This window comes from Miscanthus floridulus, chromosome 18 (genome assembly GCF_019320115.1).
Source record: "Miscanthus floridulus cultivar M001 chromosome 18, ASM1932011v1, whole genome shotgun sequence".
Lineage (NCBI taxonomy): Eukaryota > Viridiplantae > Streptophyta > Magnoliopsida > Poales > Poaceae > Miscanthus > Miscanthus floridulus.
In genome coordinates, this window is record NC_089597.1 from 124,183,653 (window position 1) to 124,200,170 (window position 16,518).

General features: G+C 42.0%; 1 protein-coding gene across 1 annotated transcript; it reads left to right on the plus strand.

Moving 5' to 3' along the window:
- The first annotated feature begins 801 nt into the window (after nucleotides 1-801).
- Nucleotides 802-16,024, plus strand: LOC136524582 (peroxidase 45-like). The gene is made up of 5 exons (XM_066517897.1): nucleotides 802-882; nucleotides 14,806-14,988; nucleotides 15,072-15,263; nucleotides 15,356-15,515; nucleotides 15,645-16,024. The coding sequence occupies exons 1-5, from the start codon at nucleotides 802-804 to the stop codon at nucleotides 16,022-16,024; spliced, it is 996 nt and encodes a 331-aa protein (XP_066373994.1).
- Nucleotides 16,025-16,518: the final 494 nt, after the last annotated feature.

The window sequence follows — 16,518 nt, forward strand, 5'->3', positions numbered from 1 at the left end:
TGCTAACTACATCACCGATCCTGTCCTCCTCCTCATCTTCCCGTTCGAACTCGTTCACATCGAAGTCATTACTTATACAACCTACTACAGTTGAATGAAACTGCTCCTGCGTCAACTGACCGTCCAAATCCATGTTACCCTGAGTTGCTTCCCCTTCGACCCATAATTCTTGTTCATTGCCTCCAACACCGTCAATGGACGAGCCGTCCTGGACACCCTGCATCCTGTACCCAATCTCCACCACCACCTTAGCCATGGGCACATTGGAACCTTGGAGCACTCTAGTGTAGCGGGACCAGTGAGCAGGATCGCGCAAGGGCATGAGGACATAGTGTGCCCTAGTCTCCCCAATGTCAAACATCCTCTTCAGTGTGAAATCACCGCCAAACTTTGCATTCAAACGGACACAAAGGTCGTTGAAGCTAAGAGGTTCATCAAACCATTCCAATTCTTCTTCTATATCCTCAAACATACCATCTTCTCTCCTAACACTTCCTCCGTATAAAACTCTAACACAACAATCCATCTACAAAAGCATTTCAAAAAACTTCATCAATTCGTCGAAATCGTCGTACGTAATGTCCATAGTAATATTAATACCTATTCTAACTATAACTATACTAACTAATCTAATATTAATATCTATACAAGGCTAACTACAACAACTAATGTATAACTAGACTCACTAGGGGAGTACCTCGCGGCAGCGGCGCTCATCCTAGCGGCAGCGGCAGTCACGGGCGCTGCACTGAGGGCGGTGGCGGGCGCGGCGGTGGCCGGAGGCCGCGGCGGGCAACCGCCATGCGTGGCCGGAGGGGGTGGCGCGCCGACGTGCTGGCGCGGCGGAAGCGGCGGGTGGTGTGCGGCCGCGGCCGGCGGCAGGTGAGGCGGGCAGGCACGGCGGGCGCCAAGGCGAGGTGAGCAGGCGGCCAGAAGCGGCGGGCGTGGCAGGCAGGACTAGGCCGCGGACCTTTTATCTGGCTCTGCCGCGCCACGGAGCAGAGCACGTCACTGCCGCGCCAAGATCGGTGGCGCGGCAGCCCCTGCCATGTCAGCGGTCAGCAGCCCCTAGTCTTCGCCACGTCATCCTCCCGCCGTGCCACCACATGAAAATAGGCGTGGCTAATAGTATTAGTTAAAAAAAACAATGTTAAATTTAAAATTAGTTTAAAAAAAAAGTGTTAAAAATAAAAAAAAATCCCGCGGGGCACGATGGCGACGAAGGACTAACGACCACGGCGGAACTTCACGCCTACGACGGCGCTCCAATCTCGGCGACTGTGGCTCCAAGCGACGCCGATGAGATGATCGACATGCAGCTCGGCATGGCTGGCGGCATTGGTGCACCCTCCACGGTGCAGAGGTGGCGTGACTTGGCTCCCAGGCAGACACGGCCCCATGGGGCGACGATGGATTCGGGCCATAGGACACGACGTTTGGCGAGTTGGCTTGCAGAAAAAAGAAAAACACACAGGAGCGGGTCGTTCGGTCGGCCTTTATAGGGCCGATGTGCGTCGCTTGGTGTGCGAGCCTTTTTTTTTTTTTTTTTGTTGAGGGCTTTTTTGTTGGTTTCTAATTTCTTCCGGAAGGTAGTACTTGAAACAAACAACTTAACTTTAATTTAAAATGTTAAAAAGCTGGTTTACGAAGAAATAACTAAATGTTACAAAAAAGATTCGAGAAGTTTCACTGGTTTTGGTGTGATGAGAAACTAAAATTTATTATACAAATCAGAAATAAAAAAGCCACCGGTCAGAAACCAAAAGCCAAAGAGCTAACTTTTTAGCCAAAAGCTTACAATATGCAACTCAAATAACCAGATCTTAAAAGAAAAAGAAAAATAGCAGGGCTGATGAAGATGGGCTACAGAGCGAGCTAGAGTGGCCGAGGAATGCGATTAGGTGGACAGGTCTACACAGCAGAGCTGGGACAAGCCGAAAAACAAGAAAGAGAAGAGGAAGAAAAAACCCCTTTTGTTTTAAGATAAAGTTTTAACCACTTTTACGAATTATTTTTAAACTATTTAACTTTGAAAACTCTCGAGCTTTTACAATCAACTAATTTTGTTGTTCGTTGAGAAAAATCAACGTGATGTTTGGTTCGTTCACCACTAACGCAAATGTAAATGTAATTAGTTCAAATCGTCTCTCTTGTCTTAACGTCCGCAGGTTTAATTCATTTATTACGTTTGCGTTACTAACCTGACAACCAAACAGCTCGCAAGTTCAACTTAACATAGAAAACTGCGCACATTCGATGTTTTTTTTTTGTATAAACCTAGAAGCTGCTGTGTTAAAAACTTAAAAATGCATCTTCGTTCAAATCAAGTGCATATGTTTCAAGCGCCATATTAAGGACTTGCTGCATAATAGTATATGGGACACATACAATTCAGCTCTAGTCCTTTTTCCTCTCCTATTTTGTTGGTTAAGAAGAAACCATGAGATTGACGTCTATGTGTCGATTTTCAACGTTTAAATGCTTTGGCAATAAAAAAACAAGTACTCTTTACCTATTATTGATGAAATCCTCAATGAACTGCATGATGCTTGTTGGTTCACAAGTCTCTGGACATGTGAAGTGGCTTCATTCAGATCAAACTTCAAGAAGGAGAAGAATACAAAACAACAATCCAGGCACATAACTGTGGTTTTTAGTATAAAGTCATGCATTATGGGCTAACAGATGGTCCTTCTACAGTTCTAATTTCCAGGGATCATGAATGGCATTTTTGCACCACTCCTGAGAAAATGTGTGGTTGTCTTTATTGATGACATCCTCATATCAGCTAGACTCGGGAAGACCATCTTTATCATATTCGTCAAGTTTTTCTCAGTATGCAAAAACATAACTTCAAGGTCAAGTCGTCCAAGTGCCATTTTGCCCAACGACAACTTACTTCTCTTGGTTATGTTATCAATAAGTCAAGTGTCTCTACTGATCCATCCAAAGTTTTAATTGTCAAAAACTGGCCTTAGTACACCAATGTCAATGAACTTCGCAGTTTGGTAGGGATGGCCGCAGATTATAGAAATTTTGTGCGTCATTATGGATTACTCAATAAGCCCCTTACTAGCTGCTCAAAAAGGGAGAAATGTTCACATGGACTGTAGTCCAACAAGAAGCTTTTCAAACACTGAATGATGAACTCAGCTTTGCACCTGTCCTAGCTCTCCCAGACTTTTCCAAACCATTTGTCATAGAAACTGATGATGCTTTGGACAAATGTGTTTGTGCTATCATGCAACAAGATGGAGACCCAGTTGCATTTGTTAGTACATCTTTGGGTATTAAGTTGAAGGCCTATCCACATACGAGAAGGAGTGCTTGGCTATGTACTTGTTGTACATTGGATATCTTATCTATGACACATCGACTTCATCATCAAAACATATCAGAAAAGCTTAGTCCACCTAGAAGATCAAAGAATCTACACAACTTGGCAACATAAAGCATTAACCAAACTCATGTTTATGGATTCCAAGATTCTTTACAAGAAAGGCCAATAAAAGCGAGTAGACGATGCCGGTCCAGAGTACCTCATGCTCCTACTCATGACATGTCCGGTATTTTTGTCATCCAACCTTACCGGTTCAAGATAGTTAAGGACTCTTATCCAATAGTTGAGCAACCTACCAAATTGTTAAGTGAATTACGTATATCTTCACACAGTGGCAATTATACTCTAGCAAATTTAAATGGCCTTATTCATTAGAAGAATCATATATGGATTGGGGCTAACACTGCATTTCAACACAAGATCATTTCTGCCATTGCTAGTGGATGCACCATCAATCGTGTCTTAGATCATTGTATATCCATGAATCTAGCTACATTAACTAGTCTTCTCTAGTAATATGGTAATAGGCTCCTCCACGGAGGACACCGAGGAGCAACGACAGCTCGGGTCCACGCACGCATGAAGAAAAGTACGACGGTTGGGATCTGGGTGAGCTATTGGGGGAGTTGCATCTCCCAACATGTTTGGTTAGGGATAATTGAAAGAAGGGAATAAGAGTTTGGAGGTAGGAGCTTAAAAATGATTTTATTTGTATTGTGAGAGTGTGAGTTTTGATGTGAAGGGGAATGAAAATTTAGAGCGCCAACTCCAACTAATCAATTCGCTAGGGGAGGGGTGGGAATTATGCTCTTAATAGAAAAATACATCCTCATCGTCCATCATGACTTGTCATATAATTTTCTCTAAAACCCCCACACAAAACAGGGGATTTGACCTTTAAAAGAAAACAAGGTACTTGAGTTCCCTCTTTAACCCCTCTCTTGTTTCCTTACACAAACCAAAAGAGGGATTGGGACTAAAAGTCAAATTCCCACCTTAACTCCAATAGTCAACTCCCACCACTAAGTCTCATGCCCCTTCCCATGTACTTCTTCCCTTTCAAATTTTGACACTTTGACTTTTATAGATACATTGCTTTTATTATGTATCTAGACAATGTATATCTAGGTGCATACCAAAAACTATATATCTAGAAAAGCTAAAATATCTTATAATTTGGAATGGAGGGAGTTAGTTGCCAAACACACCCTTTATTTGAGGGTAGTCAGGGTGTTTTCTTAGTGATCATCATCAATTAATGGGAATATGAAGAGGGATTCGCTGGAGCAATAATTTTAACCCAATCCAATTCCCGGTACGATAGGTTCCATGGGCACATGGGATCTGCTAGCCCTAGATAAAGGCCCTCATACAGAAATGGAGAACTTAACCTCTGGCCTCGACATGAGAATCCCAAAGCCAAAACTATAGTCACAATATATCAAATAGATTGTGGGCACGCCCATGGAGCCCATGACAAAGCAAGCTCATATGGTGGCAACATTGGTGTGGTTGACGCTTGCCACCGACCTCTTGCACACCATTTTTCGCTATCTCTTGTCCTACACTGACCACGTACACGCGTCCGTCATATGCCGTGAGTGGTACAATGCCACCTTCAACAACTTGTGCCCCACCCCTGTGATGAGGCTTCGTTCCCTCTCGGCGGTGTTCATCTGCTAGTACTCGAGTGTTTCCATTGCCTACTGCCTCTAGCGCCCTACCACCTCTTAGCAGTTGCCACTCACTTGCACTCCTATTGTTGATCCTAGCATCCACCGTGTCCCTGCCTTTGTCGATCCGATCATGGACAAATTCAACAACTCTGCCTTCCACCGTGTCACCATTGTTCCTCACCTATTCGACAAGGATGTGTGCTACCTCAATGGGTTTGTAGAGGATGCGCACATCGCTTGGCTCTGCGGCTTCTTCCTTGGAGACTAGGTGGTGTTCGTGCTTGACATGTGGTGTGTGGCCACTATCTCAACATCAACACTGGTGACCATGTGAACCTCCCTGACCTCATTCGCTGTCCAGCTCCAGTATGCGACTGTGTCATGGCAATCAAGTCTCTAGTTCTTGGGTTCAAAATTTCGGTGAAATTTCACTGAAATTTCCTGAATTTCGGGGGTGGCCCAAAGAAAATTCCAAAATATCATATTGCACTAATCCATGTGCTATATAACTATTCACTCATGTTTTCTATTGTTTATGTTGCATATTTTCAACTCAATTGATATGTAGTCATAAATCATGCTAATGTTTTTTAGATCTAAAAATTTTAGAAAAATCATACTTCATGTTTTGACAGTAATTCCGGTAGATGCAGAAAACAGTTAATACTAAAATAAAAAATCTTGTTGGTACTCTCGATAACTCTCACCCTGAACGATGTGTACAAGGTCGCTGTTGTGACCTCTAGAGTTTCCAACGTTGCATTCTAGCGTCCTGGTACGAACCGATGGTGGATACCGACACCACTAATGGCAAATGGTGTCGACATTGCCCTTTGTACGGGAATGCTACACTAGGACCCTGTAGTGGATTTGATCTGCTTCAGGGGCCATCTCCACCATGGGTTCTACGTACTTAATAAGCAACTCGTGTTGTATGTTGAGGATGACAAAAGTGACATAGAGGAGGAGGGATCTGATGAGGAAAAGGACGATGACAATGGTGGCTTCAACCCCATCACCATAAGAATGGTCACTAACTACTTTGCATCAGGCATAGAGGGTGACCCTAAGCATTTGGTCCTTACCCGCTGTCTTGTAGAATCTAGTGTGGAATTAGTTATGGTTCGACACTTAGATCATCTAAAGGATTTTGAATTTTTCACCCTAGACTAGAAGTGGATTCTAGACGTATTAGATAAGGTGCTTGCAAGGTGTAGTGTTGAATAGGTTGCCTCTATGTCTCTAATTTTTTTAGTTTCAAACATACAAAAGAGTGGCTTACTATTTTGCATCAATGTATTAATGTTTTTACTACCTACACTTTTATTCATTTGGTTGGGAATACACCCTAATAGATCTTTTTAGTGAAATAGTGAGGGTAGGAGGGCAGAGAGTGAGGGAGTGAACATCTAAGGGAATGGCAAAAGGTCCCTTCCACCTTGCCCCTCACCCGCTTTTTATAGGGGTGAGAGGTGGAGCTTCTCATTCCTTCCCATGATGGGGCTTATTTCTACCAGGGCATTTTCACCACTAGTAGATTAGTAGGTGGCACAGTGGCCTTCAAATCATTAGAGTTTTCACTACCAATTTGAATCCCTAGTACGTCTAGCCTAGTATCATCATCACGCATGCAATCTTATCTAGTTAGAACTCTTTGTAAGTGACTAGAAAACCAATCTGCACCCGATTAGGAGAATTAATCTATAACCCTACCTCCTAGACTATATAAGGAGGGGAAGGGATACCTAGATTGAGACCATGAAAAAGATTAAGAAACATCTTCACAAACACACACCAATGCCCCTACAAAATTGTGCATGCAACACATGAGCAATCAAGCTCTCGTCATCGCACACAAATCCATTTGAATAGATCAAATGGGTTTCTTCGATAACGGTGTAGGCAACCTAGCTCTAGTCAGCACTATCAGCTTTTGTAGCTTGTAATTTGTCAATGATCAAGTGGGCCAACTTCATCATGCTCCCACTTTCACCATGGATTAGTTTTTTCGCTTTGGAAGCCTAGACTTCATCACTGATCAATTCAACAAGCTTCACCTTTGTGATCTGAAATCAATCCAAATTGCAAATGAGATCCCAAATTGCTACCTCGAGGTCATCGCTAGCTCAAAGAGGCCATGTCCGCTCACACTAGCACATTAGTCTGGTACATGAATCTTCATCTCTGATCTGACTCCTCGAATGCTAAGCAATAGAAGGTGTTCAACACCATAATCCGACTCCTGGCCAAATCCACCAGCTGAGATCCAACCTCATCATCAGAAGATTCACCATACTCCCTCCCCAAGTTACCCTTTGGGTTAAGAAACATGGCATCTGCTTTCCAGGTTAGATTCCATCAATGGATCCATCAAGATCTCAACACTGATCTCCACTCGGAATTCATCGGCATGATCATCCTAGTGATAGATGGCCACCCTGAGCTCGATGTTTCCTATCTAACTCTCTTAGAGTTCCTCACCAAAGTCTCTAGGTACTCCACCACAAGCACTGATTCATATGATAAAAGCAACATAAGTTGTCACACATCGTGAGAGTGCTACGTAGAGGATACACCGAACAAGAACAAGGTCCTCAAGAGTTTGATGAGTACCTAAGAGAACAAGAAGATCTACTCAAGTGCCAACAAGTCAAACTTGTGTTGGAAAGGCATCAAATTGAGGATGAATATGCTGAGCTCCAATGTCAGTGTGACTTTCAAGACATGGGCCACTAAGGATTCAACATTTACAACAAGATCGCACAATGCTAGTCTTCAACCAAGATAGCCAAAACATCATTACCATAGCTCATATTCTACATGACCTCTTGGAGCCCAATGGCCCTAGGTTGCCCCTATTGCATCGGAAGACTAAGATCCTCATCGAACAAGTTACTTTGGAGGTGTTAGGAAGTCATCTTCTAGGCGGTGGGCACTATCAAGTACTTCAAGGAGTCACCACTCTCACACGACACCTCAACGCATAATGACTCGGTGCCCTAGAACAATGCAAATAAAAGATGCCGAAGGAAGTCGACGAATAGGCTTGCATTGCCTTGGCTTGGTCCAATAAAGGATTAAGGAAAATAGGGATGCCCTCAAGACAATCAATGCAAAGCAGAATGCTTGGAATGAGCCCATATCACCATAGTGATGATGATCATCCTGACCACCATGGTCGAGACGACCGCTACATAGGAGAAATCAATCATTCCCGCAAGTTAACGGCAATCGAGATCACCATGAAGCATCTTGGAACATCCATCATGGAGGAGACAAACTCGGTAGCTCAAGCCTAGTCCTTCAACCAATCGTGCTTAGGGCTTTCAGATCTGAAATGCGTCATTCCCAACTAATTTTTGTGCACCTCGTGACTTCCAAATATAAAATGAAAACATGAACTGCCTGGCCATGAGGGCTATAGGAGCATATCCTTTGATGACTTGAGGTAACAACTTGTGCTCCTTACATCTTTGTGTGCACTCTCTCTATCATTGTTCATTTTCTAACCCAATGCAATATTCATCTCAAAACTTTATAATATCTATCTAGTTGTAATAAACTTATCAATTATTCTATGTTTTCCATCTACATGCCATATCTTTATTTTTTTCTCCCATAATATCACACCTGTGAGTGATTGTTGCAACCCATGTCAAATTGAAACTCTTGTTCTTATCGTATATCTTTTCAAAACTCTTCCTTTTGCATTTAGTACACTCTGAATTACTGTAATGTTATAAACTTGTTTGTGTATGGCCATCTTGATTTGAACCAAGCTCCTCCATGACTCTATTGATCAATTTTCTCCATCAAAGTATTATATATGCAATAATTTTTAAAAATATAGTTTGCTTAAAGTTATACCATATTGAATATAGGCAATGCAATAATATTTTATTCAAAACGTATAAACTTGTGTAAAACAATAACTTACATAATTTAAAACCATGTGTATTTGACAATGACTACTTGGCCCATAGGTGTACTCACCGAGGCCAAAACCTGACTCCCAAACAGGGGTGGACTAGGCCAACTAGCCAATGTGTAGATCTAACCTGGGATGCCTCATCTACTTGGTGCACAAGACGTAGATGGATATGCTTGTCGAAAGAGCATCTAGGCCCCTAAGTGTGTTTTGGTGCATTGATGACCATGCAACTAAGGTCTAATGGTATTTATGAGATGTGGATAGGTTTGAGTGATTGTGGGTGCACAACAACATAAAGGGACCCCGGATTCAAAAGAATGTGGCATAAGGACAAATAAATGCATACATTTATTTTCTATTTTGAAATTGAGTATAAGAAATGCCATACTATCAAGAAGGATAAAAATTTAGTAAGCTTTAGGGAACCAAGTGTTCAAACTTTTATCCAAGTTCTAGCTAACCCTTAAGCTAAGCCAAAGTCAGCTATACTTATCTCTTATTGTGTTCTGACCTCCACGGAAGTTCCACGTCATGGAAGTTCCGTATTCAAGTGTAGAACTTGCACTTACCCTGCAGACCATTTGGAAAAGATCACCTTCTACATTTACTCCTCTCTCTCTCCCATTGAAGGCTACCCAACCTCTCCTGTTGATTCTAGGTGTAATTCCTTGAGAGATTGGTATTAGAAGTGAGTTAGAGAGCTTGTGAGCAAGAGATCCAACCAAAGAGAACGTGGTTCATCCTATAGATATAGGATTTGTGTTTTACTACTCTAGGAACTTGGCTCTTAGATGGCTAGGTGTTGCCCGAGAGCTCCCAATTGTTGTGGTTGGGCACTGGTAGGATTGTATTGCCCTTGAAAAGCTAGTGGAACCCTCAAGCTTGAACTTTTGTGATTCACATGGGAAGAAGGTATGGTTACAAGAGACCCAAATCCTTTGTGGATTCCTCAACAACGAGGACGTGATGAACACCTTGGTGGCTTCGCTGAACCTTGGGTTAAATCTTGTGTCTTCTGTCCCTTGTTGTTGTTGTTGTTTGGTGCTCTCACTCTTGTTTGAGTTGAATTCTAGGGTTTACACCCAATCTACATGTTCTCTACGATATAATTGCAGGGTTGTGGTGCAAAAGGGAGGCAACATTACTAGATAGCTTGGTATTAAACTCGATCTATGTTTCAACTCGGTTCAATTGAGTTGTAGTAGTTTTTAGTTAGGACGCGCGGAACTTCTGCAAATTTGTCCAGAACTTCCACACTGCAGAAGTTCTGCATGAATCCGCGGCACCTCCGCATACTACTAATCCACTGCATCGAGTTTAAGTTTTTGTAGGCCTATTCACCGTAACCCCCCCTCCCCGCCCCTCTAATAAGACTTTCCTGATATTTTCACTCTTAAACATACCATCCTAGATGTGATTGTAATCAATCAAGAAAGAAACTCACTAATTATGAGAGGTTGATTCACATGTAACCTGACCTCCTGTGTTGTATAAGGTGTGGCAGGGAGCACCTGATAATCATTCCACACATTGGCCACTCACTCGAGCACTAAGCGCACAAGCAATACACCAATATACACTGGACATAGGGCACTGCAACCTGAACCTGAATAATCTCTATGTCTTGAGTGCCATCCTTTGATTTCTTAATATGATTTTAATTGAGTTGTTAGTGTGTTGGTATGTGAGTAGTTAAGGGGATTTTTTTGTTGCTAAAGCATAGAAATAAATATATTTATCACTTATGCATGCATATATACTTGATTATGATGGCACAAAATTTATATTTACTTTAGATTAATTATTTTATATATCAGTATTGATAGAAATGGGCCAATTTATAAATATTTGTAGGCATAAATTATCATATGGATATTTAAACATTTTCACTACAGCATATGTTAGAAACTTAAATGTAAAATTAAAGGTTTTTATGCAAACGAGGGCGATACTAAAATTATTTATCATAATGGCATGGTTAGAAAATAGAATGAATCCAATGACTATTTATTGTCAATGATGATTAGAGTATATCAAATTAGTATCAAGATCTTTCTTATTTTTTTATAACTAGCAAATATGCTCGTGTATTACAACGGGAGAAAAAAAACTATTAAACATTTATTCAAAACGATAACGTGAATGGTACATATCTACTTATGTTTTATGCTTTTATAATTTATTTTATGATGACCATCGCATTCATAATATAGGTTAATGTTGATAATAAGTAACAATGCCCTTGGTATATTTTTTTCCTTCCATTGCAAAGCGCATAATTATTTAGATATAAATATATCATAACACTAATTTTTCATGCTAACCATGTGTTTATATGACTCAATATCGACCTTTGTAGGTTTTTTGACGCATCATATCAACCTCTGTGACATTTTTGTCAATGTGCTAACGATAGGGGTATGTCCGCCAATAATTGTGGCGGGAGACCTCTCTTTATTTTTCATACGGCAGCCCTCGTCAGGAACTTATATACATGCAACATATGCAAGGATGATTTAGCACACCTATAGACAAAGCATAACCTAACAAGGTTTATAACATCTATGGATAGATCACATTTTTATCAAACTAACAAAACTGGTTTGGTATTTTTTTAATTTTTCTATGATTTTTGGTGAATTTTGCAAGATATCTATTTTTGCAAAAACGAAAGAAAAGAAAAGAAAAGGCTTGCATGAGCTTTGGTCCAATCCACAACGAAGCCGACCCAACTTAAAGGATTCAGCTCAGGTCAAAAAAGAAGCCCACCAGGAGAGGCCCACCGGGATCTGATATATTTTGCATCAAGAACCCCAATCTATTTCAAAAACTATTAAGACCCTCTCACATTTTCTTTCTCTCTCATATTTTTACATCTAGAACCCTGTATTTCTTTCTATTCTCTTCCCCACTCTTATTCTCGGTTCTCAATGTTAGCGCAGCGTGAATCGGACACGGGCGAGCACCCCGGAGCGACACGGAAATTATGGTGGCAGAAATTTTGCCTCTTTAAGCTAACAAAACTAGTTTGGTATTTTTTTATTTTTCTATAATTTTTGGTGAATTTTGCAAGATCTCTGTTTTATAGAAAAAAGAGAAAAATGAAAGAAAAGAAAAATGCTTGCATGAGCTTGGTCCAGCCCACAATGAAGTCGGGCCAACTGCTAGGATTCAGCTCTGGTCGAAAAAGAAGCCCACCAGGAGAGGCCCACCTGGATCTAAACATTTTGCAGCAGGAACCCCAATGTATTTCAAAAACTATTAAGACACTCCCACCTTTTCTTTCTCTTTGGCATCTTTACATATAGAACCCCGTATTTCTTTCTATTCTCTTCCCCACTCCTATTCTCCCTTCTCAATGTTAACATAGCGTGAATCGGACACGGGCGAGCACCCTAGAGCGACACGGAAATTATGGTGGCTGAAAAATTATGGTGGCACAAATTTTGGCTGGTTGCAGGCTTCATCATATGGTTCAACGTTGACATCCATTATGTTGATTTCTTTGTGTTGACGATGGAAATTGGAGGAGTGTTGTCTCTTGCTTTTTTTATTCAGGTTGTTTTTTACTCTCTCTAGGTCGGTATTTGTTTTTATTTTATAGTTACAGGATCGTTGAATGCAGTCCTATTTGGACAAGGACCATATTCCTAGGCGGAATATGTATTTGGTATAGTAGTTTGACAACTGGCTGGTCTACGACGGAGAATATTACTATTTAAATCTAATAAATAATTTATCGATTAGTTTGAGTCCTATTCTAATTTGATACAGACTCTGAGAAGGGGAGGATGGAAAAAAGAATCTAGGAAAAAAGATAAATAGAACCCGGACTAGAATAGGAAAAAAAATATATACAAGCATACCGGAGTGGAAAAAGAGGCAGAAAAAAAAGTTATGGCGGAAATTTTGCTTTTTTATTATTAGGTATAAATTTGTGGGGGTTTTCTGTTTGTAGCATGTCTTGTGAGAATTATTGTGGAAATTCATCGGTGCCCTCCACTTTGTATAGTATAGTAAGATACTGGTTTCTAAATTTATTTTTTTCATGGACACAACTTGTGGCAGATCGACATACTGACAATTTTTTTTTTTTGTATAACCCAATGCCTGAATCAGCACGTATTTTCTTATATAATAAGCTACATATGTTTTGGTCTGAGATAAAATGATGCGACTATTATTACTTAATCCTGGTTCCTGAACATGAAGTTTGAAGGAAACAGCTATTTAGCGTGAGACTGTATCTGAAGAATGGATGCCTTGGTTCAGAATTCTTGACGGCTAATCCGGAGCGGATCCACGAATAGAGTTGGACCGGAGCTAGCTAGGTCAATGTACTCTGATATAGGGCTATCTGAGCTAGTAATTTGGAACTGCATGGGCTGACTTTTTGTAATACAGTCACATGAAGATACACACGTTGTTTCCTGGGCTGGATTAGGGCTGCAGCATCCTAACACCGACCCTACTACATGCACCCCTGTAATTAAATTGAGGTGTCATTTGGTCACGCGGGTATCATTTTCTAAAGGGTAAAGTATAATTTACACCCTCCAACTATCGTTAAAGTATAGATTTCAACCTCGAACTTTAAAACCGGATAACTTTGGTCCTCCAACTCTTGAAAAAGTTCAACTTTCATCCTTCTGGACGGTTTTGCGTATGAACAGTACTTTTGATATTTCCAGGAGGCGCCGAAATTTTATATTATTTTTTTAAGCATCTTAACGTCCTCAAATGAAAAAACTCAAAACTACAAAGTTGTAGATCTCATTGAGAGCTACAACTTTGGTATAAAAAGTATTTTCATTTAACTCCATACAAATAATATATTAGTGCTCTAATGCGGCAAGCGCTAGTTTGCGATTATTATGGTGCTGAAATTTTATATTATTTTTTCGAGCATCTTACTGTCCTCAAACGAAAAAACTCAAAACTATAAAGTTGTAGATCTCATCGAGGTCTACAATTTACATATAAAAATTATTTTCATCCGCCATCGTATTGAAGGGTTTTCTATTTTTTGAAATTAGAGTCTTATCACGCGACGTGATGAGACTCTAATTTCAAAAAATAGAAAACCCTTCAATACGATGGCGGATGAAGATAATTTTTATATGTAAATTGTAGACCTCGATGAGATCTACAACTTTGTAATTTTGAGTTTTTTCATTTGAGGACAGTAAGATCCTCGAAAAAATAATATAAAATTTCAGCACCATAATAATCGCCAACTAGCGCTTGCCGCATTAGAGCACTAATATATTATTTGTATGGAGTTAAATGAAAATACTTTTTATACCAAAGTTGTAGCTCTCAATGAGATCTACAACTTTTTAGTTTTGAGTTTTTTCATTTGAGGACGTTAAGATGCTTAAAAAATAATATAAAATTTCGGCGCCTCCCGAAAATATCAAAAGTACTGTTCATATGCAAAACCGTCCAGAAGGATGAAAGTTGAACTTTTTCAAGAGTTGGAGGACCAAAGTTATCCGGTTTTGAAGTTCGAGGTTGAAATCTATACTTTGACGATAGTTGGAGGGTGTAAATTATACTTTACCCTTTTCTAAACTATACGAACATATCACTTGGATCAAACTCCAATCATCTATCTACCTAAAGTTGGTCCAATTGGCAGTTAAAAAGGTCGAGGAAAGCCACGCGCTTGTACGCCCCCGTGCTATATAAACCCCATGCAGATGGAGCCTCCATTCCAGTCTCCAATGCACCATCGCTTTCAGACCCATCTTGATTGAACGAAACACTTTTGGAGCACTCACGCAACAGCCTTCGGTAAGCAACCCTTCGTGGATTTGCAGTTTCCTTTGGACTTTCACCGGCAGTAGCAAGAGTAGGTACTACCATCGATGGCGAGTGTGCCGCCGTCTGCCGTCGCCGAGCTGAGGACGGATTACTATGCCAGCACCTGCCCCAACCTGGAGGTCATCGTCCGGAGCTCCGTGAAGCAGTCCATGGCGCAGTCACCCATCTCCGCGCCAGCCGCGCTCAGGCTCTTTTTCCACGACTGCGCCGTCAGGGTACGTATACACTACTACATTCGACGGCGTCCGGACGGCCAGTGATCCAACGTATGATGCGATTGAGGGGATATGTACGACAGGGCTGCGATGCGTCGATCATGATCGTCAACTCCAACGGCGACGACGAGTGGCGCGACAACCAGTCGCTCAAACCGGAGGGGTTTCAGACCATTCTGAACGCCAAGGCCGCCGTGGACAGCGACCCGCAGTGCCGCTACAAGGTTTCCTGCGCCGACATCATGGCCCTCGCTGCCAGAGAATCCGTCTACCAGGTATTGCAACCGACAGAGAAATCACCTATATGCAAAATGCACTGCCGCTAGAGAAAACTATTTTCAGTTACACGCGTGCATTGGTTTTTCAGAGCGGCGGGCCGTACTACGAGGTGGAGTTGGGCCGGTACGACGGCCGGGTGTCGACCAGGGATGGCGTCGTGCTGCCGCACGCCAACTTCAACCTCGACCAGCTCAACGCCTTCTTCTCTGGACTCGGCTTCACCCAGCCCGAAATGGTCGCGCTGTCAGGTAAACGACGACTGCAATGCACCTCACTTGTCCTGCACTCCGTTTGCGATACACGTCGCCTTGCCATCCACTGCCACTCTGCCAGCCTGACCACGTAACCGTCTGGCTTTGGCTTGTGCGTGAATTCAGGCGCCCACACCATCGGCGCCGCGGACTGCCCCTTCTTCCAATACAGGATCGGTAGCGACGCGATCATGGACCCTGGCTTCGCGTCGCAGCTGAACGACACCTGCAGCTCCAACCCCAACGCCTTCGCCTTCCTTGACCCCTCGCCGGTGGGTTTCGACAACGCCTTCTACCGGAACCTGCAAGTCAGCAAGGGCCTCCTAGGCTCCGACCAGGTGCTCTACTCCGACATGAGGTCGCGCAACACGGTCGACTACTACACGTCCAACCAGGGTGCCTTCTTCGGCGATTTCGTGGCGGCGATGACCAAGCTCGAGAGGATCGGGGTCAAGACGCTGGCCACCGGCGGCGAGATACGCCAGGACTGCCGGTTCCCAAACTAGTTGCTAGTTAATCTTGCCGGCACCCGGCAGGTTGGCACTTGACACCATGGTACATTACTAAATTGACCTCAATATAGTGCTACTAGTAGTCTACAACGACTGTACAATTACAATTTTACAATAAGCTCATGGCTTTGGTTCAGGGGCCTAACGTGTGTGTATAATACTAGCTTCTCATGTGGGCCATGTGGCCTTTGTGTGTTCTTTTCAATGTTGCCGTCTCAAGCAACCATTCTTTATGCATGGCCTTCTTCTAGCTCATTTACTTTTTGTCTAAAGCACAACCATGGTCTTCATTGCAAGTTTAAAATTACGGACTATAACAAATGGCGGCATCTTTTTCTCAAAAGCTGTAAAGTTATAATGCACCTATATCGAAGCTATGACATATAGCGATTTTTAAAGAAGCCATGAAAAATACAAGTAATCAGTTCACAAAACATAAGAATCATGAAATTTGATGAATACAAATATGTTTCCAAGGCTTTAGGAGT

Excerpts from the sequence above, each read along its gene's own strand:
- LOC136524582 (XM_066517897.1), top strand. The coding sequence starts at position 802 with ATGCGTGGCCGGAGGGGGTGGCGCGCCGACGTGCTGGCGCGGCGGAAG. Across the intron at positions 883-14,805 it reads GCGGCCGCGGCCGGCGGCAG|GTACTACCATCGATGGCGAG; the intron begins GTGAGGCGGGCA and ends TAGCAAGAGTAG. Across the intron at positions 15,264-15,355 it reads CCAGAGAATCCGTCTACCAG|AGCGGCGGGCCGTACTACGA; the intron begins GTATTGCAACCG and ends TTGGTTTTTCAG.